Below are 24,904 nucleotides of genomic sequence, written 5' to 3'. Positions count from 1 at the left end.
GACCTCCAAGGAGCACAGAAATCACCTACAATTGCACACATCTTGCTGCTATTCCTGTTCCAGGGACACAGCTGATAAGAATAAGAAATCTATGGTTTCCTCCGTCCGTGAATACTTTACTCACGGAAACTTAATAAACTCAGAATTATTCCTTTTCTCTGTAATCATTTTGGGATGGTCTGTATTTTTGCATGAAAGTGATCTCTTAGGAGTGAAAAAGAAGGGGTGAAATCAATAAAGTTCACATGGCGCGACTGACTTTAATTTGTGCAGGCTGTTTAAATCTGTTAGGCTGAGATCTAAGTCATAAAAAAGAACAATGAAACTGGTTTAAGGTAAAGAGCAGACTACATTCACATAAAGAAAAAAAGTGCAACATACTGAATCTTCTAAACAAGGAAACAAGAACAAACAGACGCACAGACAAAGGTAAAAAGTCACAGAATAAAGAAGAATAGTTATTAGAGTTATCACCTTCTTTCCTTACTCACAAAGGCAATGTTCTGGCTGCGTAGTAATGTAAGAACACAACAAAACCAACTTAAAGTAATTCAGTCTAAGTATACCTAAAAATTTACACACATGTAATTATAGTAAAATTGGAAAAAATATTTTTTCAGGCTTAGCACAAAAACCCCAAAGTCCTGTTTTTTATGATCTCCCCAGTTAACAAATTTTGATTTTGCTTAAGATTTAACCAGAGGCCACATGATAGGCACATTTATTAATCAACACCAATAGTATTTGTCATGAAAATAGGATTTGCTAGCCATATTTCCATACACAGCAATGTAGGAATTTACAGTTCTGTGTTGGAAGTCACAACAAAACCTGGATCTTCTGTTTGTTGTAATCACAATTTGTGTGTTGAACTGGAGATTAACATTTACCACTTAAAATATTCCTATTAATGAATAAAGCTGGAAAAATATAGCTCATCTATTATTGTGGGTTTTAAAATTTTTCTTACAGAAGACTTCTTTCACTTAAGGAAAACACCTCAAATCTTATTAGCCAAAATAAACAAATGTGGAGTTCCCACAGAATTAAAAGGAAACAATAGGTGACCTTCCCCATATCCCTCCAACTAGGACTTCCATTTCCTCATCCTATTTTATATCATCAGTGCTGAAGAAAGAATTAATATACAAAAAGCTTGAAAGCAATGGTGTTGTCTGTCTTCCTTATTTCACTCATAGGAAAACAAAGACACGGAGGTATTCAGTAGCTTGACCAATTGGTCCATCTACATAATGAAGGAGTTGAGACTACCCCCCCTCATCTCTTGACTTCCAGGCCATGGTCTTTCCTATCTTCCTACTCTATTTCCTTCTCTTAGAATTAGGAAAACATAAACCCTGAAAATAAAATAAACTATCTGTGGTTAATTTGGAATTCTCTTTCCCCTAAAAGTTGTTTGCTCTAAAGTGTGAAGTTTCCTTACAGGGTTCACCAGTTCAAAGCTGCCTGGATTGGGCTGAATATTTCCTAATTCTGTAGTGAGGGATGAATTTAAATTGTTTACAAATGCATCCTTTAAAGAGTCCCAATGCAAACTTTAAATGTTGTAGGTCTTAGAAAGAAGAGTATAGTTCATGAGAACTTAGATGTGATGCTAATACGCAAACATTTTTAGAGAGGAAAGCCATTAGTAATCACAAGTAAATAGATTTTAAATGTCAGGAAATTTCTTTGGGGGCAACATTAGGCAAAACGGCTACCCCTAGTGCATTATACAATGAGAAGATTTCTTCCAGAATGTCCTTTAGGATCTTTATGAAAAGTACCACACTCCTTAGCATGCCTCAGCAGCCACCATTTTTTTTTTCACAAATAAAATAATGGGAAAGAAGAGAAGATTTATTATGTCTCCTTGAAGCCTTAGAATTTTATGATTTCATGATAATAGGTATATAATATCACAACTGGATGTGGAAAGGCACAGGGGATTATTTGATTAACACTTAAATTTCTGAAGACTAGTATTTGAGAGCCATTTTCCCCCTAAATATCATCAGAATTTTATCTTAAATACTTTTTTGGTGGGGGGAGCCTGGGTGTCTCAGTCAGTTAAGCATCTGACTCTTGGTTTCGGCTCAGATCATGACCTCATGGTTTGTGAGTTTGAGCCCTGCATCAGACTCTGTGCTGACAGTGCAAATCCTGCTTGAGACTCTTGCTCTCTTCTGCCCCTCCACTCCTCGTGATCTCTCTCTCAAAATATATATATTTAAAAACAAATACCTTTTCTTTTTTTGAGAGAGAGAGAGAGAGAGAGAGAGAGAGAGAGAGGAGGGAGGAGGTGGAGAGGGGGAGAGAGAGGGAATCTCAAGCAGGCTCGATGCCCAGGGCAGAGCCAAACACAGGGCTCAATCTCTCAACCATGAGATCATGATCTGAGCCAAAAACAAGAGTTGGGTGCTTAACTGAGGCACCCAGGCACCCGTCAGAATTTTATCTTAAAACATGGGATTGATTAATACTTTATGTAGACTAAATAGATAGACTGCTCACTTATATATGGGGCATCACTTTATTTGTAAATTTAAATAATACTATTACCACAACATTAAACTTTCTGTTCACCTGCCACATGAGTTGTGTCTACTTGATTCAACCAAAGGGCTTCAAGTATGCTGTTCCTTTCCTTGTCTTCTATACACATCCCCAAAAATTGATGGGAAAAAGAATGCCTTTATACATTAGGATGGGAATTGCCTCTGTTCGATTCTGTCACTACCTCACTTAGTTATATTTTCAAAATGGTCTTATCTGATAGTATTCTAATATTACGTAACTTTCATGCAAAAATATTCTGACAAAGAACGATTATGAATAAAAACTCACAACAAAATAACAATAGCCGTTTTTGAAAGCTTCCTTTGTGTCAAAAAGTGAAAGACGGTCTTCAGAGTTTTTTTTACCTTTTATCTTATTTAATCTTTAAAACAGTTTTATAGAGATCATGATCACGGATTTGAACCTGGGAATATAACACTCCATCTCCCATGATCTATACCTCTGTCCTCTACTTGTCCTAAACTGCATGCTGTGTGGTCACAGCACCCAGGGCGATGCAGACATGATCGAAACCTAACAGACACACCAAAAGACTCTTACCTTAGACCAGTCACCCATTCGCCACACATAGCATTTTGAGTAATCCTCACAATCTTCAGCCTCCCTGGGTCTGGTGGAGAGGACACATTTCTTCCTAGGGTTCGTACACCTCACGGTCCGGTGACGTACGCCTTTGCCACACTTGACCGAACACTAGCAGAAAATATCAGAGAGTCTGGATGAAGTCCGTGATTAGGAGATACAGATGAACGGTTAAATTATGTTAAGTAATATTTCTTTCTCTTTAAAAATTTTTTTTTCAGTTTATTTATTTTGAGAGAGAGAGGGAGAGAGAGCACAAGCAGGGGAGGGGCAGAGAGAGAGGGAAGGAGAGAATCCCAAGCAGCTTCGAAGTATCAGTGCCCAGTGCGGAGCTCGAACTCATGGACCATGAGACCATGACCTGAGTCAAAATCAAGAGTTGGATGCTTAACAGACTGAGCCACCAAGGTGCACCTTTCTTTTCTTTTCTTTTCTTTCTTTCTTTCTTTTTTCTTTTTTTTAAAGTAGGCTTCACTCTCAGCGTGGAGCCCGATGTGGAGCTTAAACTCATGACTCTGAGATCAAGACCTGAGCTGAGATGAAGAGTCGGAGGCTTAGCCAAGTGAACCATCCAGGTGCCCACTGTTAAATAATATTTCTAATCATCTGTCATAAGCCTATGACCACATATAGACCAGGTTAAAGAACAAAGAGAAGTTAAACACCTGGCTATACGCCAGTACCAGGAGCCAGATGAAGCTCAAGACCAAGTGCTGGAGGTAAATGAGTTTCAGGAACAGGACCATTATTACAGAGGTCAACATAACATAAGGACTGTTTATTAAAGACAAATAATATACAGTGATCAAAATACAAAATACTGAACTTGATTGCCATAAAAATTTTTATGTGTAATTATCTAAGAAAATTCATTTTATTTTTGCTAAGATTTAGTTTGTTTTAGCCCTACGAAATGCTTGCAAAAGATAGCAAAATTTTTCAGAGGGTGTCATTTCTCACAAACTTTTCTTACAGCTAAAACAGAGAAAAATCTTAGCAAAAATAAAATAAATATTTAATCGCATAATTATATACCCCTAGAAATTATCATTCTAAATGACTGCAAGCATTGAAAATAAAATTCAGTTGAAAAACAGTTTGTTTATTTCATAAATAACTGATGCCTGATTTAAGATGGTGACATAACATACAAACATGTATGTATATTTGTATATTCCACCAAGTTTTTCTAGGTGCAACTTGGCATCTCATTTTCATTTATGTCTCTTATTATGGAATGTGTAAAGCTTCTCAGTTTTACAAAGATATACATCACTGACTATCTGGACACAGGGACCAAAATGGCATTGGGCAAGAGAAGGGAAAGGAAGGAGAGAAGGGAATGGATGAAAGATATGGCAAAACTTGAAAATTCAATGAATATTTGTGATTAAAAAATGTCCAAAACAAGAGTTGCAGGAATACATTTAACAATGACGTAGTATTAAGAATAACCACGTGGACTACAACAGGTGTGTTGTTGAAAACCTGAGCATGAAACTAATGATATTATAAATATCGTATATTTTACACAAATGAGTAACTGTCTCATAATTTATGGCTTATGTTTGAATATGTTGAGCTTTAAAGCGGACTACACGTGTGACTTAGCATTTTAAAATTTATATTTTAATGTTTTGCAGTTGGAACTAACCCTCAACCATAAAATCGATGTTTAAATTAAATAAAAACAAGAGAAACATTTTTTTAAATTGGTAGACTGCATTGAGACATAATATTTCTCCCAGCTGGTGCCAAAAATCTGTACAGAATCTCTCTGACCTATTTCCTCCTAAAGAGTTTGCAAAAACATTATGGTTAGGCTGGAGGTGGGATATTTTCCTTTGCTCACGTGAATCTTCTCTCCAGATTGAACTGATTCATTTGGATGTAATATTAGATACTACATTCATCGGCAAAGCACACATCAAAAATGAAGGAGAATCTGTTAAGCAGCAAGGTGTAAGGTGTAGCTCAGAAAAGGGAGACACCGGCAAATCATGCTACGGGTCAATGTACTTTAGTAGGTGTGGGGTTGCGTTAATTGAAGAATATTCCCACACCTTTCTATCTAAGCTACTTTATCCTCATTTTCAAAGGATTAGCTGCTCATCATACCCTAGCATTTTGTTTGTCAGTTTTATATCCTATCTAATATTCTGAAAGTAAGCATCTGAATGATTTGGCTCTGGGTGTGCATGTGCGTGTGTGTGTGTGTGTGTGTGTGTGCTCATGTGTGTGGGTATGTAAGTGTGAGTGTGTTTGTGTGTGTGTGGCATATAGCCACATACTCACCTAAAATGCTTCAGAGCAGCTAGAGACTATAAGTAATGATTGCCATTTATTATTTTTATATACATTTTTTAATTTTTATTTTTGAAGAGGAGAGAGATAGAATGTGAGTGGGGGAGGGGCAGAGAGAGAGGGAGACAGAATCCAAAGCAGGCTCCAGGCTCTGAGCTGTCAGCCCAGAGCCCGCCACAGGGCTCGAACTCACAAACCGTGAGCTCATGACCTGAGCCGAAGTTGGATGCTCAACCGACTGAGCCACTGAGGAGTCCCTATATAAATTTTTAAAATCTGTTTATTTTTGAGAGAGTCAGAGTGATGGGGGAGGGGCAGAGACAGAGGGAGACACAGGATCTGAAGTAGGCTCCAGGCTCGGAGCTGTCAGCACAGAGCCTGACGCGGGGCTCAAGCCCACAAACCGCGAGATCATGACTTGAGCTGAAATTGGACGCCCAGCCAACTGAGCCACCCAGGTGCCCAGACTGCTGTGTATTATTATGCAAACATATGTATCAGGATGAAAGAAAATAAACCATACAGCTTGGCGTGGACCACACCGGTGTGCTACAGACTACATGCCAATGGGTGTGTGGTGCAGTGAGTCTGACTGCACTGGGTTCAAACCCCAGCCCTTCTACTTAGATAGGATTGGGTAAACTATTTAATGTCTCTGAGATCAATTATAAAATGGTGAAACTATTAACTTTCTTAGATTGATGATTAAATACAAACCATATACCAAATATGAAATAAAAACAGAGTCTTTCTTTGCTTCTAGGAGATGATAAAAGATAACGCCCTTTCTTGTTCTTTCTCTTTTAAGTGTTCAGAGAGGGAAAGACAATGAGTCAAATGTGTATTAAAATTTCTTCAGTGCCTGGGTGGTTCAGTCGTGATCTCACAGTTATGGGTTTGAGCCCTGCGTTGGGCTCTGTGCTGACAGCTTGGAGCCTGGAGCCTGCTTTGGATTCTGTGTCCCTCTCTCTCTGTCCCTTCTGCCACTCGTGCTCTGTTTGTCCCTCTCTCAAAAATAAATAAACATTAAGAAATTAAAAAAAATCTGCCCACTGAAGAGTATACTCATGGTATATAAATAAAAAAAGCAGCAACCTAAAGTGTATATAGAATACATTTTTGATTATGTTACAATATTTATTGAATAGAGTAAATAACTTTGTCTTCTTCTGTTTGCAAAATTATATATAAGCAGCATATCCTCTTTCTTGTCAGAAAAGTTAATAGATGGTATTGAAACTGCTGTAAACAGAGATTCTGAACATGATAGCACATGACGTCAGACAAGGTGGGCATCAGAGGAGAGAAATGAAATGGGGAGGGCTGGGGGCGTGCACTGTACCTCAGACCACACTCCTGCCTCCCATACAGTCATGCAGTCCTGACCCTCACAGCGCTGGGCGGAGGCAGGCTTAGGCCCGGAGCAGTCCCTCTCCCGGGCTCTGATCAGAGTCCCATTGCTCAACTGTTGGGTACAGGCCACCTGTCTGCTCTGCATCCCTTTTCCACAAGTTCGTGAACAGGGGGTCCATTCCGTCATCATCCATCTAAAAGTAAAGCAAGAACCACTGAAACAAGTTAAAAGATATCAACCCATGGTGTAGTTTGACATGTCTGAAATTAGAATCGTGGCACAGTGACTTTTTTTTTTTAATTAATATAGCATTGTCTAAAACACCTGTGCTTTCTATCATTTTGAATTCTCCTTATTTCCTATCTCAGGGCCTTGTTCTTGTTTGTTTGTTTGTTTGTTTGTTTGTTTAGAGAGCAGGCAAGGGGCAGAGAAGGAGGGAGAGAGAGAATCCCAAGTAGGCCCTGCACTGTCAGCACAGAGCCCAATGTGGGCTCAAACTCACCAACTGTGAAATGGTGACCTGAGCCGAAATCAAGTCAGATGCTTAACAGATCGAGCCACCCGAGCGCCCCCCTTAGGGCCTTGTGCGTCTTAGAATCTCAAAGAATGAGATTCTGTCCACACCATAGTACGTGCTTTACCTGTGGCTGCTTATCATATTGGCACACTGAGATACCTTCTAAGTGTACAATTGCTAAGATACATGGGTTATTCCTGTTCTTCATGTTTTGAATCTTCACAACAACTCCATGTGTTAAGTACGACAACTATCGTGGAGAGGAAACCACGGCAAGGAGAGATTTAGCAACTTACCAAGGGTCACGAGGTTGTAAAGTAAGAAATTGGAAGTGAGGTTGTACAAGGACCTCACAAGGAGACATATGCAGGTATTAGCAAGGTAACAGAACCCTGTCACTGAGAATGCCCTCTTACCTGGGGGAAGCAATCATTAGTACATTATGCCTAGTACTGCAACAAGATTTCTGTGCCTGGGACATACCTTCCAGATAAAGCTATGTGTGCTTCCTCAGGCTAGCCTCTATGTACTTGCAATGTAATCACAGACACAGGAGTGACCGGCTCAGAGTGCTATGCGTCAAGTGACCTTATTGTGAAAGGTCCTCAAGAACTCCAACTGTTATTCTTGGATTTCACTGATTCAGTGATTCAGCCCACACACATGTAGTTTAATACCTAGATGGACATCCTTTACCCAACCACGAGGGCAGTGATACATATCTATGGCACTTCCTTTCCTAATGAATTCGGATCTAACCTAGGACCACTAATTTAAACACATCCCCAAATTTATTTAAGGAAGAAGCAAGGCCTATGCCTAAAAAGTGATTCTTAAAATTTGTATGATTCTAGTCAATATATGATTCTCATCAATAAAACCCTCTCTGTATTTCCCATCATTAGGACAACCTCCCAGGGGGATCTAAATCCCCCCCCTAAACTATCTGCACGATCCTATTTCGTCGCAGTGAAGGGCAGTCAGAAGCCCTGAGTTTAATTCGGGGTTCGTACTAGCTGTGCACATTCTTGAAACAATACTTAACAGCTGTTAAATTTCCATTCTGTCATTTTGTAAAAGGGTTTATTATTATACTGTCTGACATACAATAGGGACTCAGGATATAGTATATACTATATATATTACCATACATTTGTAAGTGATTTATACTTACTCATTTCTCTAGCTTCTTCTCTCATTTGTTTGGAAAATAAAGCATATGCTTAGTTTGCTCCCCAAACACTTTCTATTTTCTCCACATGGTACCTGTGTATGGAGCATCCACTGCCTGGATCCTTGACAGCCAGGTCCAAGTCCCTTCCTCCCAAAAGAGCTTCTCCACCCAACCCACAATGATTGTGCTCTCCTCTGCCCTCTGGCATTTGGCTTGTGGCACTCAGCACTTGTTAAATATTCCCTAGCAAGGTGGAGGGGCTCACAGCCCCCCTACAAAAGTTGACCTTTTCCTGATTAGGATATAAGCTCTTTAGGGCTGCCTGGGTGGCTCGGTCGGTTAAGCATCAGACTTAGGCTCAGGTCATGATCTTGAGGCTCATGAGTTTGAGTCCCACAGTGGGCTCTGTGCTGACAGCCTGCTTCAGATTCTGTCTCCCTCTTTCTCTACCTTGCCCCTGCTCGCACTGTCTCTCTGTCGCACTGTCAAAAATAAATAAACATTAAAAAATTTTTTTTAAAAAAGTTTAAAGAATTAAAAAAAGGATATAACTCTTTCAAGGCAGAGATCAACATCTTATTCTCCTTTGTATCCATAACACTTTGCACACAACAGCCTGTCATTAAACATTTCTCGATTTGGAATTTGTGTCTGTGTTTTACAGAAATAGCATCAATTCTTCCTAATTTACTTAAGCCTAAATGCCCCTGGCAATGATTCAAAGTTTGGGAAGTCCCATCCTCATGTAATCTAGTTTTCTCATCTGTACAATGGATTTAGTTCTAAATGATTCTATGCTTCTATTTCTAAAAAAAAAAAATCACGATAACATTTACATTGCAATATTGCCTCTAACAATGTTCTTGTCTGCAAATCTATCAGATATGATGCAGATCTACCATTTTGCTTCGGAGTCCCCTAGTGGATTGTTCCTAATGTATTTATCTTCCAAATTTATTTAGTTTCCTGCTTCACCTTTTTACATGAGGATACCAGGGTTATAATTAAATTTAAACCCACGTATGCACCTTTCCCTTCAACTATGGGACCTAGAAGACACTACCGAAAAGAGAAGTATCTGCAATTTCATGGGAGATCGTGTTCTTTTAATGTTTCTTTAAATTTACTTTTGAGAGAGTGTGAGCAAGGGAGGGGCAGAGAGAGGGGGACAGAGGATCCGAAGCAGATTCTGCGCTGAGAGCAGCAAGCCTGATGCAGGGCTTGAACTCACAAACCAAACCATGAGATCATGACCTGAGCTGAAGTCAGATGTTCAACTGACTGAGACACCTAGGCACCCCTGGAATCTCATGTTTTTTAAATAAAATACATTTGAGATATCCTTAGTATAATGGTAAAAGTTACTTTTTCCATTCCTTGTGAAAACTGCTCAAAAATAAGAATTAAAGTGTAAAACATATTCTAATAAGAGAAAAAAATGCTTTATATTTTGGAATTGATTTGGAGGTATCCCATTTCCTTATCTTTAAGATTCCCTCTTGTATTTATTTACCCAAGGGATACAGGAGTACTGATACATAGGGGCACTTGTACCCCAATGTTGATAGCAGCACTCTCAACAATAGCCAAATTATGGAAAGAGCCTAAATGTCCATCAACTGATGAATGGATAAAGAAATTGTGGTTTATATACACAATGGAGTACTACGTGGCAATGAGAAAGAATGAAATATGGCCCTTTGTAGCAACGTGGATGGAACTGGAGAGTGTGATGCTAAGTGAAATAAGCCATACAGAGAAAGACAGATACCATATGTTTTCACTCTTAGGTGGATCCTGAGAAACTTAACAGAAACCCATGGGGGAGAGAGAGGGAAAAAAAAAAAAAAAAAAGGAGGTTAGAGTGGGAGAGAGCCAAAGCATAAGAGACTGTTAAAAACTGAGAACAAACTGAGGGTTGATGGGGGGTGGGAGGGAGGGGAGGGTGGGTGATGGGTATTGAGGAGGGCACCTTTTGGGATGAGCACTGGGTACCAATTTGGTATGAAAACCAATTTGACAATAAATTTCATATATTGAAGAAAAAAAAAAGATTCCCTCTTGCAAAGCTATTTACTAGTGCATTGATATATTTTATATTTGGCATATAGGGTTCTGTCAGACTATTTGATTCTATTCAATAAATGTAAATGGAAATTAGAAAGTTTCTTACTAGGGTGGGGAGAAAGAAGAGGCAGGAAAATTAAAACCAGTAAGTCACAGAAAGTTTTCCTATGATGAACCTTAACAATTGCTTGTGTCCATTTCTTACTATTCAATGTTTTGGCTAACCTCACTGACATTGCTTCTTGGTGATTTGCGATATATTGACTCCTTTTCCAAGGGAAGGAAGATAACAATCTCTAACAAAAAAGATATCCAGTCTCCAGGTGCAAAAAACTCTCACTCAGAAATGTAGTGACCCTTTGAAACTATTCATTTTAACAAGTCATTAACAAGGCATTTTCCCTCAAGATAGCCGAGGTCAACAAACGAACAATGAATGGTGTGTATATTGTACATTCTGATCCCTTGCAGACAAAGTCAGGAAGTGACAAACATGTTCTAGTCCTCATATCCAACTCGAAGATTCCTGATACACCAGGAAAAGCCAATGCTCTTCCCTCCAAATGGAAAAGTTATATGGTATATGAAACAAATGAAGTTTTGAAATATTTTAGCAATAATTTAACACAAGATAAGGTGGCATTTTAATATCTATTAAAAGAGATAGAGGGGTGCCTGGGTGGCTCAGTTGGTTGAGTGTCTGGCTTTGGCTCAGGTCACGATCTCACCATTGGTGAGTTCGAGCCCCACATCGGGCTCACTGCTTGTCAGCCCATCAGCAGAGCCCGCTTCGGATCCATCCTCCTCCTCTGCCCCTCAGTCACTTGTGCTCTCATGAAAATAAACAAATATTTTAAAAAATAAGATAAAAGAGACACAGAAAAAGATAAATCTTAGGAATGGCAATAACAAAAATGGTCCAGATTCTTTTGGCAAAGGCCAAAAACTCTGCTGTTCCATTTGTCCCGCACTGAACAGAGGAGAGTCAAGGACTTGATTGCAGGTAACAGTAATTCCCTAGGTGACTTTTCCTGTTGATTACTCCATTGCCACCTAAAAAAATCTTAATTAGTTCATCTGCTCATGAAGTCATCCTGAAAAACATACAGTCAAGTAGAGGGAATGGGCATAACACAATCGAAGTATATTAATGTGCTTTTATCTTTTGCATGGTCTTCTACATATCATTCTTTTGTCCTTTTCCTTAGAAGCATAGTTTGCCCTGGGGTTTGGGGAAGAATAAGAATATTCGAGCAGAAATGGAAAGGAAAGAAAAAGCTGATACTCAGCTTTTGTCACCGAATCTACAGAAAAGCAAGCCTTGACATTTCAGCATTGTAAAGAAAGAAAGGACTTTCTAAATTCTTTTAAGCTCTCGTTAATATAGCATGAGCTGGATCTGAAGGGCTTAATAACTGAATTTTGCCATAAGCCTGAAATACAGGGAACTCAGGATCAGGGCTACATCAGAGGTGGGAAGGCAGGGGGAACAGGGAAACCAAAAGAACTGAGCATTAGCCTCAATGACACTAATTCCCAAAGAGATTAAGACAAAAAAGTTTAAATACAGTTAATTGGCAACTTTGTTCCTCCTCCCCTTTAAACTGCTCCCCCATACTTATTCATTTCAGTGGAGGGTCATGAAGAATATTATATTAGTTATAGACTGCTATAAAGCTACAAATTATTTGCACACCTGAGTTCCAGGACATGTAAATTCACTGTGTCCCTTGTACAGGAGCCAATGAGAGGGGAGATCAATCTCTGTTCAGCTCGTCAGGACCTCACAACTATGTCCTGAGCCTCAACAGATCTCTGAGTGTTGGGATAGAACAGATGTGCCTGTCTCTGTTTTCCAGAGGATTCAACGCAGCCTCAAACTCATTTAATCCTTCTATCTTTGAAAGCTTTTAGGACCTTTGAAACTGGGGGTCAGTCCCACTCAAGCCCAACCTTAATTTTTATATGAAAACACGTGGACGTTCAGCTCTATGATGGGAACCACTCCAAACCACCTTGCTGCTAGCTCACTCCAAAATGATACTCCAGTTCCACTTCATCTCTGCCTGTTACTAAGGTTTCTACACCACTTTTCAGCTGCTCAGCATCACTGTCTTACTTCCTACTTCAGAGTTTCTCACCTACTTTGTTGCCTCATACTCACTGGGGAAGTCACAGGAGACCGAGACAAATGGACTGCCCAATAACTAGGACCCAGCTCAGGAATTGGGCGATGGAAGGTCAGGGATCGGGCAGTCACCCTGGGAGCTCTGGGAGAGGAAGTGAAGACGTAGCCTGGGAAACCAGGAGGACCACACCATCCCTGGTGTCGCATGAGGGACTGGGTCCCCGCCAGTCCTGCTTTGTTTTATATCTCCCTTGGCAAGTTCTACAATACCATTTCAGAGAATTCAAGAACAAATAGCTAACTTCAACACATAGTCAGGTTTTTGAAGAAGTGACCAACAGATTACCAAGCAATTTTAATTACACCTCCTTTGTCTCACTTAGTGGTTGTTTTCATCCTGTGGAGAATACAGTTAAAGTTGAGGTAAGTCCTAGCCTTGCTGCTTTTATTTTTAAGCTTATTTATTATTTTGAGAGAGAGAGACAGACAGACAGACAGATATACAGAGAGACAGAGAGAACAGGCATGTACATGAGCAGGGGAGGGGCAGAGAGAGAAAGAGAGAGAGAATCCCAAGCAGGCCCCACATTGTCAGCACAGAGCCTGACTCGGAGCTTGATCCCAACTGTGAAATCATGACTTGAACCAAAAATCAAATGTCAGACACTTAACCAACTGTGCCACCCATGTGCCCCCCATCCTTTCTGCTATAATACTCTTTCCATCCAGGCAATTATCTTTCTTTCCTAGATCTTGCTTGTTTAAAACCTTACATCTTGGTATATATTCCTTTGCACTGTTGTTAGGAAAATGTGGATTTGTTAGTATTTGGAGTGTTTAAAAAACATTTTTATGTTTATTTTATTTTTGAGAGAGAGAGACAGACAGAGCACGAGCAGGGGGAGGGGCAGGGAGAGAGGGAGACACAGGATCCAAAGCACCCTCCAGGCTCTGAGCTGTCAGCACAGAACCCGACGAGGGGCTCAAACTCACCAACCGTGAGATTATGACCTGAGCCAAAGTTGGTGCTCAACCGACTGAGCCACCCAGGCGCCCCAGTGTTTTGAGTGTTAAAGACCAGTGATTTAATGGCCAAATGGAGCATTAGCAAGTGGTGGGAGAGGGTTACCTTGTTTGGCATGGTTGCTCATTACACTTGCGAATCTGTGGCTCAGGCTTGGTTAGGTATTTGCATTTCTTGTTGTCCACAATGCTGATGTTTTTGTTCATGATTTTTGTGCAAGACACTGTTGTCTTCCTTTCTCCTGAAAAGAGCAAACAAACATAAAGAAATGAGAGGCCTTTATGTAAATGGGCTTAGGAGGTGTGCATAGGCTGGTTGTAATTTTCAGATTTGTAAAGGAATTTTAAGTTATATCAATGAAGATATAATTTAAAATTTACATGCAAATACATCTCTAGGCTTAAGGAAGATAAATGGTAAGGTTTTCCTCACTAGAAATTAAATGGCAAGTTTTACATTCCCAAGGGATTGTGGCAGCATAAGTTGATAAAACATTAATTAAGGATTTTTGGTAAGGACTATGCTATCTTTTAGCATTAAGTGGTGGAAAGCTGTAATTTGCAAAAAACCTGTATATTTTCATGGAAGCACATAAACACGCGTGTGTATTTTATCATTTGGCTCTGTACCACCTGTGCTCTGTAGTAAGTTATGGAAAGCAGGCTTTTCTGTATATTTTTAGTATAACTCACACTTTTATTCTTATTGTCTCTGATAAAAGTGTTTTAGCGCAATGAGGAATTCTAGAAATATTCGTTCCCTATTCATTGTGATGTTCTCTAAGAAAAGCTATGGGTCTCCTGCTATTTTTCACCAGATTTCAGAAAAATGGCTTCTCTACTTTCTCTGTTATGATAAAGTCTGATTAGAGTAGGTTAAAATGACTACTAGTGTGGTATTTCTTGTTCTTTGAGACCGATAAGAACACTTACTTGACAACATTTTCGTTATTTCATCTGGTACCTAAAGAGCCTAGTAAATATATGCTAATTCTGTTTCTCTATAAAAGTCTAAATATCTACGTAAGATTTAATAATCTAATTTAACTTATTGTTTGACATAAAGGATTAAGAAAATAATCTCAAGTCTTCTGGGTCTCTACTGAAAGGCCATTAGTTAGGGTCCCATGACTGTCATGCAATGGGTAATTAGGAAACTCAGAGCATTCATGACAGTCATGCCAAATACGACAGGCTGGGCTGGTGGCACAGAGGTCACTCTGTCATTTAATTGACAGACAGGGAAGGCTGGCATCAAGAAAGAAGAAAAGAAGGAATGTAGACAGAGAGCTACTTTGAGTAATTTTTAGTATCTTTTGCTTTGACCTGAATGGGGGATGGGGAGAAGCAACAAGGTGGCCCAGTAGAAGGCAAAGAACAGTTGTTGGGCTTGAGGATCTTCCCTTCACCTGCCTCTCAACAACACTGAGCATAGTCCCATGACAATTTGTAGTATACAAAAAGGATTCTCTCTCCACCCCCGTATGTGTGTGTGTGTATTAACTAACAATTATATCTGTGATTATTGCATATCATGTTATTGAAATCATTTAGGTCTTCAGTTTTATTTTCTAGTACCAGTAGCACAATGTTGGCCAAACTATTCCCGGTCTGGAGAATTCCGGTGCAATACAGCTTATTCTATGGGAGCTCCATATAGACAACATAGTGCCAGGCATGTAAAAGGCCCTTTCCCAGCTTGGCAAATAGAACGTGAGCTCAACTGCAGTGTCCAGGCTAAAGACTTTATGGTCAGCTGCCTACTTGAATGAACATCTCGGCCTCAGAAGTCCTGGCCCTGACCTGTGTACCTCATATGTTCAGGCAAGCTGATGTCAACTGGTAGAAAAAAAGACAACATTTTACGCTGGAGGTAAATGCTTAGGGGCTGTCCAGGCTATTCCCAGGTAGGCCAAGAAGGGTGGAGTGCGGCATCACATGTAATCACAGAAGTGTTCAGTACCACCAACTTCAATTTTCAAATAAATTGCTAGAAAAGCAGAAATGGCTTATGTTCATTTTTTTTGCAGAAAAAAAAAAAAAACTGGCCTCAGAAGGTAGGAGTTACCTAAGTGTAAATAATCGGGACACAGAGGTTTGGATAACTTCTTCCTAGTTTCCCATGTTCCAGGTGCACCTTTATGACCTGATGCACAATTAAATAGATATTATGCAAGTTCTGTATAATGCGAACATATGTAAGTAACAATTTCTATATTATGATGATGCCCACTTAAAAGCAGGATTAAAATACACGTTCCTTTCATCAAATATAAATGTTAGTTTTAAAATCGAATTTAAGGTCTTCAAATTCCTAAGACGCTCTTTTGCAGAATAGATGTGGTTGCCTAAACTAATTTAAAGAGTGGCTTTCTGCCAAAAACAACACACACACACAAATGACTAACGGACAGTATCCAGAAAGCTTTTGTGAACACGTATGTAGTCATGCAGTAAATAACTCAGGGCTAATTACACTGCATTTCTTTCCTTTCCCCAGGAAATGCATAACTTTAGTTATACTACCCCAGAGCTCACATATGAAGCCATTGAAAAAAAAATGTTTTGAGGACAAGTGTTGATATGTCAAAAGAGACATAGGTTTCTATCTCATTTCAGGGAGCACCTTGGTGTTCAAGGAAAGTGGAAAGGCATGTGATGATGAATTGGGACATTTCCATCTACACTGGAGCAAGGAAGCTCACATCATACGTTTTTTGGCAGAGAGGATAGACTTGGCCCTACTTTTAAAAAATTTCATTGAACAAAAACAATAGAATCAGGGGGAAGAAATCTATTGCTCAGCTACAGGCACACTATGCCTATGAAAATACAACTAGATCTTCAAGCCATATGGAAATGTTATTGTTTGACTTTTTTCTTTTATATATTTTTATGTTCCAGCCAACACAGGAAATTTCCATTCTAGCATCTAATAGCAGTATTTACAATGCATCCCTTACTGTGGAACCTAGGGACGGACCCAAAGTGATGAAGTAACTGGCTTTCCGCCTGAGCCATGAGTAGCTGCAAGCTGTTGACAGTGTATTACTTGCTTTACGGCAATTAACTTCACCTCTAGGTCATTCCCGTTAAATCGGTTTTGGGGAAATCAGTTGTGATGCTTTGAATACAATTATGAATACAAGAATATGACCATTAAGCAATTGGTCTCATTGCCAAATTCGGGCAAAATCTGAAAATGAAGGGTAATTTTTATTTACTGACTCTGTTCTCTGAAGACACTTAACAAAGACTAGATGCATGTGCCTTCTTTTCCAGTCTCAGATACAAGCTGATCTTCTTTCTATGCTCTATATTTAACCCCATGAAATGGATATTTTTAATAAAACTATATTCTATCCACATAGAGCACATTTCTAGAACTGGCACCATAAATGTGGAAACACGTTCTTGGGAATGTGTTCAGTGCTTCAGTATATGTAGATGAAATTCTATCTTATTAGATGTTCCAAACTTTTTTTTTTTAACATTTATTTATTTTTGAGACAGAGAGAGACAGAGAATGAATGCGGGAGGATCAGAGAGAGAGGGAGACACAGAATCCGAAACAGGCTCCAGGCTCTGAGCTGTCAGCACAGAGCCCGACGCGGGCCTCGAACTCATGAGTAGTGAGATCATGACCTAAACTGAAGTCGGACACTTAGCTGACCAAGCCACCCAGGCGCCCCTGTTCCAAACTTTTAAATAAAACTGTGGCCCTCTACAAGACAGAGATTATATATAGTCATTGGGCTTTATCATTTTCTTTCAAATTATCTATTTATTTTCTATTGAACTCACAATGGCCAGCAAGCAAGTAACCCAAAAGTAAATATATTTTCATAAGGATGAAGTGCTCTTCTCTGAGCACTCCTTAGAAATATGTAAAATGCAGGGGTTTCTTTAGGCATACAATTGCTAACTTGGTCAACTTCCAAAATTGTGCATTCCATTTGATTCTTAGTCATTTTTTGACATTTCTGTAAAAAGTTTCCCTCAGGGCTTGGGCTTAATATTAAAATGACTATTTCATCTTTTTTTTAGTGAAAATATTTTTATTTTGTATTGTTTTCAACACCCAATATATAATCCAAACTGAACTTATCATTTCCATGCACATAAGTAGTTTAATGGGATCCCATAACTTCCAAGATAAATTTAACTTGAGTCCTAGCATAACACTCAAGGACTTTCATGCACTAGCTTCTTTCTATAAAAAGTAGAAAATGGTCAAATTACTTCCCTCTCCTCGATCCTCATATTTTACACCCCAGAAATAAACATTCTCACAAACCTGAGTGCCTTTGCACCTAGGCATAGCCCTGGAAAGCTTTTTACATCTTCCCATATCACTTTGTGTAGTGATTTTACTATTATCTGGCCCCTACTAAATGAACAGTGAATTCTCTAAAAGAAGAAAGCACTCATCAATGGACCACTTAGCAATACTGACTCCACATTCAGTATTGGTAAAGGAATCAATGAGTGCTATATAAGCATGTAAGTCAAGACCAAAGTACTTTCTGTGCTAAGAGGTTCATCTCAAGACTACTTCCTAAAATGGTGAAAAGTCATTGGCAAACCACATGACTAACTGTGGGGCACAGTTACCCATGGCAATTTCAGTCAATGAATTATAACGTAGGTATCAAAATTCAAGTTGATAAAGAGTTTACATTAATATAAAATGTTCTTATTAAAGAAACTGGAATACAAAACCGTGTTAAATAATATTCAAGTAAAATAATGCAGAGAACAAAAAATATATTTTGGTGCATTTTCTTCAACTAATAACATTTTATTTATTATTATTATTTTTTTAATGTTTATTTATTTTTGAGACAGAGAGAGACAGAGCATGAATGGGGGAGGGTCAGAGAGAGAGGGAGACACAGAATCCGAAGCAGGCTCCAGGCTCCAAGCTGTCAGCACAGAGCCCGACGCGGGGCTTGAACTCACAGACAGCGAGATCATGACCTGAGCCGAAGTCGGATGCTCAACCGACTGAGCCACCCAGGCGCCCCAACTAATAACATTTACCGTGGTGCATGCAATGTGCCTTTAAGATGGAAAAATGGAAACAAACTGTACCAGTGCAAAGGTATGGGTATTCTATTCGGAGACGTCTCCTCAACTTGGACCCGGAGGCTTGGATCCTCCTCAGAATCTGTTCACGCACAAGGAAAGCTGTGTCTGAAGGATCTCATGATACAAGGCCAACAATGAGAGTTGTCAGCTGGTAGGGATTGGACTATGTGAAGAATGTGGTATTTGACCTACTTTGTTCCCTTCAAATTGTATCTCTTTAGTCTTCCTAAAAGCATGTTTAACTATTTATTTATTTCAAAAAGGGATTATGGAATTCTGGAGTCCTTATTCTAGGTTTTATATCATTAATTCATCCACTAGCTCAAAATAAACTCTAGAGTAATGCAGTTATTGTATCCAGTATTTGGAATGCTAATTCTACATACCCCCTCAGATATTAAGAAATGATACACCTCTAATGCCTCTGAACTCCAAGAGCACTTAAAACAGGTCTTTTATGTCAAAAAGAACTTGATCCAGTAAACCTTACATCTGAGGTGCCAAAATAAATTTAAAACAGTCCTTCAAAGAGTTTTTAGATGTTTTAGAACACCAATGCAAAGTAAACATTTATTTCCCAAATACATTTTAAGCTGTTTGAAAATAAAAGGACCCCATTTTAGTGGCCAATGCAAAAATATAAAATGATACACCCTTTCAAATTTTTCTAGAACTATCATTAGAATGGGAAAAGACGAGGGGCTCCTGGGTGGCTCAGTCGGTTGGGCGTACGACTTTGGCCCAGGTCATGATCTCAGTTAGTGGGTTTGAGCCCCGTGTCAGGCTCTGTGCTGACAGCTCAGAGCCTGGAGCCTGCTTCAGATCCTGTGTCTCCCTCTCTCCCTCTCTCTCCCTCTCTCTCTCTCTCTCTCTCTCTCTGCCCCTCCCCCACTCACACGAGGTCTCCATCTCTCTCTCAAAAAAATGAATAAACATTAAAAAAAATAAAAAAGAATTTGAAAAGATGATGTCAAAAGCATACATGTTACTGTGTTGGAAAATTTTTCTTGAGATCATCAACATCCATTTGATATTTAAAAATATTCCTTCTAAAGGCTTTTTATATCTTGTAATAACCAGTATTAATAAAACTATATTGCACGGTGAATTAACTTTAATTTGGGTTTTCAGTCTAAAACAGTTTTGAGACGCTGACATGAAAGACCATTACAATAAAAATTTAGCTACCTGATAGTAGGGACCTTTTAAAAATTTCTTTTTCCCCCTTATTGCTGGCAATCTAACGCCTTACAACAGAATCCAAAAAATAACATGTCAAACACTGAAATTTTATACAGCTCTGTGATATTTTATTTGCTCTTGCTTAATATAGTCCTGCGAAGTAAAATAGTGCTATTATTCGCCTTTGCTGTTGAAGATAAATTTTGCATGAATCTGTTTCCAATGTTCTGTGCTTTGAACTGACTCTCCTTTAATTCATGAATATGCTGAAAGATTACAGAGCTCTTTCTGGCTATAAAATGGACAATACGAAGTTCGAAAAGATACGATTCCTGAAATCCTGTCCATCCACTTTATTTATGAACTGCAAAGGAAAATAATACCAAAAGCCCAGAAATATCTTGGCATTGAAAGTAATATGTACCCTATTAACATAGAGATAATTGAAAACTGTTGAATGAACACAGTGGAACAGATTTGAGAGAGAAGGTCTGTGCGAGCGCAAATCATATAAAGACTGGGTATAATTAGGACTTATTTTACAAAATAAAAACAAAAATATATCTAGTTTCTCATTGAACAGATTCAGTAAAACATCTCTTTGAATCAAAACAAAATTTATATGATCTCTAAGGGACCTGACCTATTTTGTGAAAAGAAATGACATTAAGCCTTTTGAGCTGCTCTTGAAGAAAATATGATGTGAGGAAGAGAGAAGATTTGAGTTTAGGAGTCCTGGATTCTAACTTGAACTCTACTCCCACAGGGCATGTGGCCTTGGGAAGTCCCTTAATCTCTACACATTTAAATTTTCTCATATTGATAATTAAGAAGTTATGTTTAAGAATATCTAGACGTAGCAAATCTCTATTCCTTAAGGTTTGGCAATTGGCAAAACACAATCTAGATTGTAATGAATGTGATTTTGGGAAAAAAAAAAATTTAACCACCCCTCCCCCATAAATTTGTTTATTCAAAATGAGGATTGACAAATTCTGTATGTTTACTTCTAATGTAGCTCCCTTTTGACTGCAATTGCAGAAGAAAGAAAAAAAATGAGGAAAACGAAATTTACTGGGCAAACATTTTTCTGTTTAGAGTTTCAAATACAAACAGATTTTAATGAATGCCTTTCAGGGGTCTAACAAGAACTATCAACCCTGTCATCACTCTACTGCCCTGCAGCTCACCATTGGGTGGGGGCGGGTCTTCCTTTTATCTGAGTTGTATTAAAGAGAAAATTCTAATTGTACAGATTTTCATTTCAAATGTATTTGTTTCTAATTTTGCTTCTGGTTTTTATTTGGATAGACGATATAAAGCAGAACCTCCTAATTGTAATGGGCCCTGGCATCACTAAAGAATGGGTGGAACAGAGGAACAGGACTTTGCGTGTTTATGGGACCACTAGCAAGAGAAGACAGGGGGGAAGAGGATCCCAAGTCACTTGGCGATAATGGGGTCCCTGGAGAAACATGGTCAATGAAAACTTCACTGTGGCAAGGATGACTGGTAGCATTTTTTATAATTGCTAGAGAAATTTGACATCCTTTCTCTGTAATTACTCTATATCCTCAGGAGCAAAGTATGTCCTGTGTCTTCTCCTTCTCTTGTCCCCCATGTTGCCTTTGCTCTGGCTACCTGAGAGGGCCAGGTGTACTAGCAGTTGGCTGGGAACCCAAAGGCTCTGAGCTTTCTGGCAGGAATCCTCTTCCCTATCCTCTGTACCTCTACATGTTCTTGCCACCTTTTCCCCCTCTCTCCTGAGGGTACTGTTTGGTGTACTTCCAGCGGGGTGGCCATTTTCTTACTTAGGTCCCACACCTTTGGATGGAGAGGTGGCATGGCTGTCCAAGCTCTTCACTGCTATGACCAGACCATCTTCCCTTTCTTCTTTTTAAACCTACACCTTTGGATCAGACTCTGTGACACATTTTCCTTGCTGCTGCATCAACTCCTAGGTCACTCCCTCTCTCTAAGATTTTATCTTCTAGGTGATTGTGATATTTGCTAACACTGCCCCTGGCACTATTTTTGTGTTTACAGTATTCATTTGAATGGATCCCTACCCAGAGATCTTGCCTTTCACTTTACTCAAGCCACCAATTTTCCTCATTTTGTTATTACCAAAACTATAACCCCTCCATAACCTAACCTCTATTTTCTGTCACCATCTCCTGTACTTCCAGTCCTTCTCCTTGAGTACCCCAAGTCTAAAAGTTCTTTAGCCCCACTGAGCTGTGTCGTCTGTCAGTCCTACCACCTTTCTACTGCCTTTCAATCCCCTCATACCTTTACCTTCTTCCTTATACAACTAAATTCCACGGTCAACCATTTTCAACTCCTTGCATTCAACCTTGGGACCATGTTCTCTCATTTTATTATTCTCACCTGGCAATTTCCAAACTTACTCACAAGTGTATCTAAATGCTGTACACAGCTGGAGGGCAACATATTATTATGATGACTGGAGTCAAACTAAATTCATGACCATTAACTTCAAGTGAACCATGAAAGCTATTGAAAAATCAAAATACAGGGACCCAATTCATTCATTCTCTCATTGTCTTAAGTGACCATTCACATCACTCTTCAAAATTCTAATGTCTTCTGTTCCACCTTCATGCTCAGCAAGATGCTCTTTAAGGATAAGCTCGTGACACCTGTTGCTGCTCAGATACTGTCCTTTCTCCTGTTACGAGGGATGTGCTGTCCATATTTCTAGGTAGTCAACTACTCCCTCTATCCAATCTTGCCTACTCAAGGATATCACAACAGCAATTTTTTTTTTTTTTGCTCTCTCCTTTGCATCACTAGTTTTTTGTCCTATTCTAGAAAATGCACATTGGCAAACAATCATATATAGGCTCCCTTATTAAAAACAACAACAAACTCTTTGACTCATATTCCCCTCCAGCTATTGCCATATTTTTGTTTTCTTCTTTCAGCAAGATTTCCTGAGTTACTTTGAGTCTTTTCTCCAGTTCACACCATGATTGTTTTCTTTTGAATCCACTCTATTTAATCTTTTGACTCAACTACTTCATTAAAATTATTTTTGTCAGGATCATCATTGGACTCTACATTTCAAATATAATAAATATATTTAAATCAAATAAATATATTTGAAAATATAATAATAAATATATTTAAATAAAATAAATACATCTGAAAATATAATAAATATATATGAATGTAATAGTCAACTTTCAGTCTACAGTATTTTTGACCTGTTAGTTTTTGATAGAGTTGATCATTCTATCCCTCTTATAACATTTTCTCACTTACATTTTTTTTTTGTGTCACAAAAAACTTTCAGGTTCCACTCCTTTATGGAGCTTGGAATTTCAGAGAAGGGTTTGCAGAGCTGTCTTAATTCTCAGTGAGTAATCACTTTCTCACTTACTTCCTCTAGAGGTTCTTCCTGTATGCCCTCACGTCTCATGCTGAGCCCGGCACCTCTCCTTTGGGGGCACCAGAGAGAAGCCACTGACCTGCTCCATGTTTGATTTCTAATGTTCCTTTGGGAAACAGCTTTGAGTAAGGAGGGTGCCAACCCCCAAAAGAAACTGAAGACCTATATTCTGCTTAATGGGACAGATCGCCATGTTACAATACTTCTTTCGTCCCCAGGAAGAGCTGAAAGCAACTTTAGCTGAAAGCACTCTCTTCTGCCTGCTTCTTCTCCTATGATGGTGGTTACTCATTTTAACCTGCTTTGCTGCTTCCTTCTCTCTCTGAAGTCTAAAGAGTAGAGTGCCCCAAGACTCAATCCTTTAGTAGCGTCGCTCTCTCTTCACTCACTCCTTAGGTGACTTGAGCCTCAGCATTTTAGAATACCTACCATATATTTTCTATCTCTAGTCTGATCTTCTCTCCCGGCCACCCAACTTACATATCTTACTTGATGTCACACTTAGATGTCCCATAGGGATCTCACACTTCTGTTAGAAATCAAACTCTTTCTTAATCCTGCTATTGCACAGGCTTTCCTAGGTAAGTTGATGGTGACTTTGTCCTGCCAGTTGCTTGGTCAAAGCCATCACAGTCATCCTTGACATCTTTCTTTCTCTCACACTCCACATCTAGCCTTTCAACAGATTCTATTGATTCTACTTTAAAAAATATATAGAACCTGACCACTTCCTCCTATGTCTACTGCTACCACTGTGGCCAAACTATTATCATCTCTTTCTTAGATTATTGCAATAACTTTCTGGTTGATCTACTTCTCCTCTTTTCTTTTATTCCATCTAGTCTCAACTCAGACATAGAAAAACCTTTTTAAAACATAAACCAGAATAAGCCACTTCTCTATTCAAATCCTCTAATGGCACATAACATCACTCAGTAAAGGAGAACCATGCTAGCATTCTTGCTATTCCTGGAGCATTCCAGCTCTACTCCCACCTCAGAACCTTTGCCTGGAACCCATTCCCACCGGACACCCCACCAGACACCCTCTTGTGCCCATCCATAGTCACTACAGATTTTTAAATCAGTGTGGTCTCCTCACTGAGGCCTTCTCAGACTATTTTCTGCACCTACCCCCTCCCAACTCCCAACCCGTATTTATTTTTCTCTCTTGCTTAATTTTCATCGAGCGTATTCTTCACATTTTGAAACTATATTACTTCTTCGTATTATATATTTTCCTTTTCCTTTTCCCCCAAACCTTCTCCCCCACATGCTAGTCTGGTTTGTACCTTTGCCTGCTCCTGCCACAGCACCCTTAGGGTATGTATATCAACAGTTTCTTTGCCTGGAAAACAAAACTGATATTCCACTTCTCTATATTTTGGTATAATTGAATATAATGTTTCCTTTTAGCCTTCAAAAGAAGCTCTTGCTAAAGAACTATAGAAAATGTGTTATGAGGTACAAAGCACAACGGAAATACTA

The 24,904-nt window shown here is 39.0% G+C and overlaps 1 protein-coding gene across 1 annotated transcript in view; it reads right to left on the bottom strand.

The window, feature by feature from the left end:
- The window catches only part of ADAMTS19 (ADAM metallopeptidase with thrombospondin type 1 motif 19), a 241,183-nt gene that overhangs the window by 22,604 nt on the left and 193,675 nt on the right, over positions 1-24,904 (bottom strand). Inside the window, exons 20-22 of the mRNA XM_040444385.1 lie at positions 13,836-13,971; positions 6,809-7,013; positions 3,121-3,273 (exon numbers count right to left, since the gene is read on the bottom strand). Of these exons, the coding sequence (XP_040300319.1) occupies positions 3,121-3,273; positions 6,809-7,013; positions 13,836-13,971 (494 nt within the window). The remainder of the gene's footprint in view (positions 1-3,120; positions 3,274-6,808; positions 7,014-13,835; positions 13,972-24,904) is intronic.

Source organism: Herpailurus yagouaroundi, unplaced genomic scaffold (assembly GCF_014898765.1).
Source record: "Herpailurus yagouaroundi ecotype Mexico unplaced genomic scaffold, PumYag 192, whole genome shotgun sequence".
Classification (NCBI taxonomy): Eukaryota; Metazoa; Chordata; class Mammalia; order Carnivora; family Felidae; genus Herpailurus; species Herpailurus yagouaroundi.
Note: the sequence above shows the minus strand (reverse complement) of the source record. Positions and strands in the feature narration are given on the sequence as shown.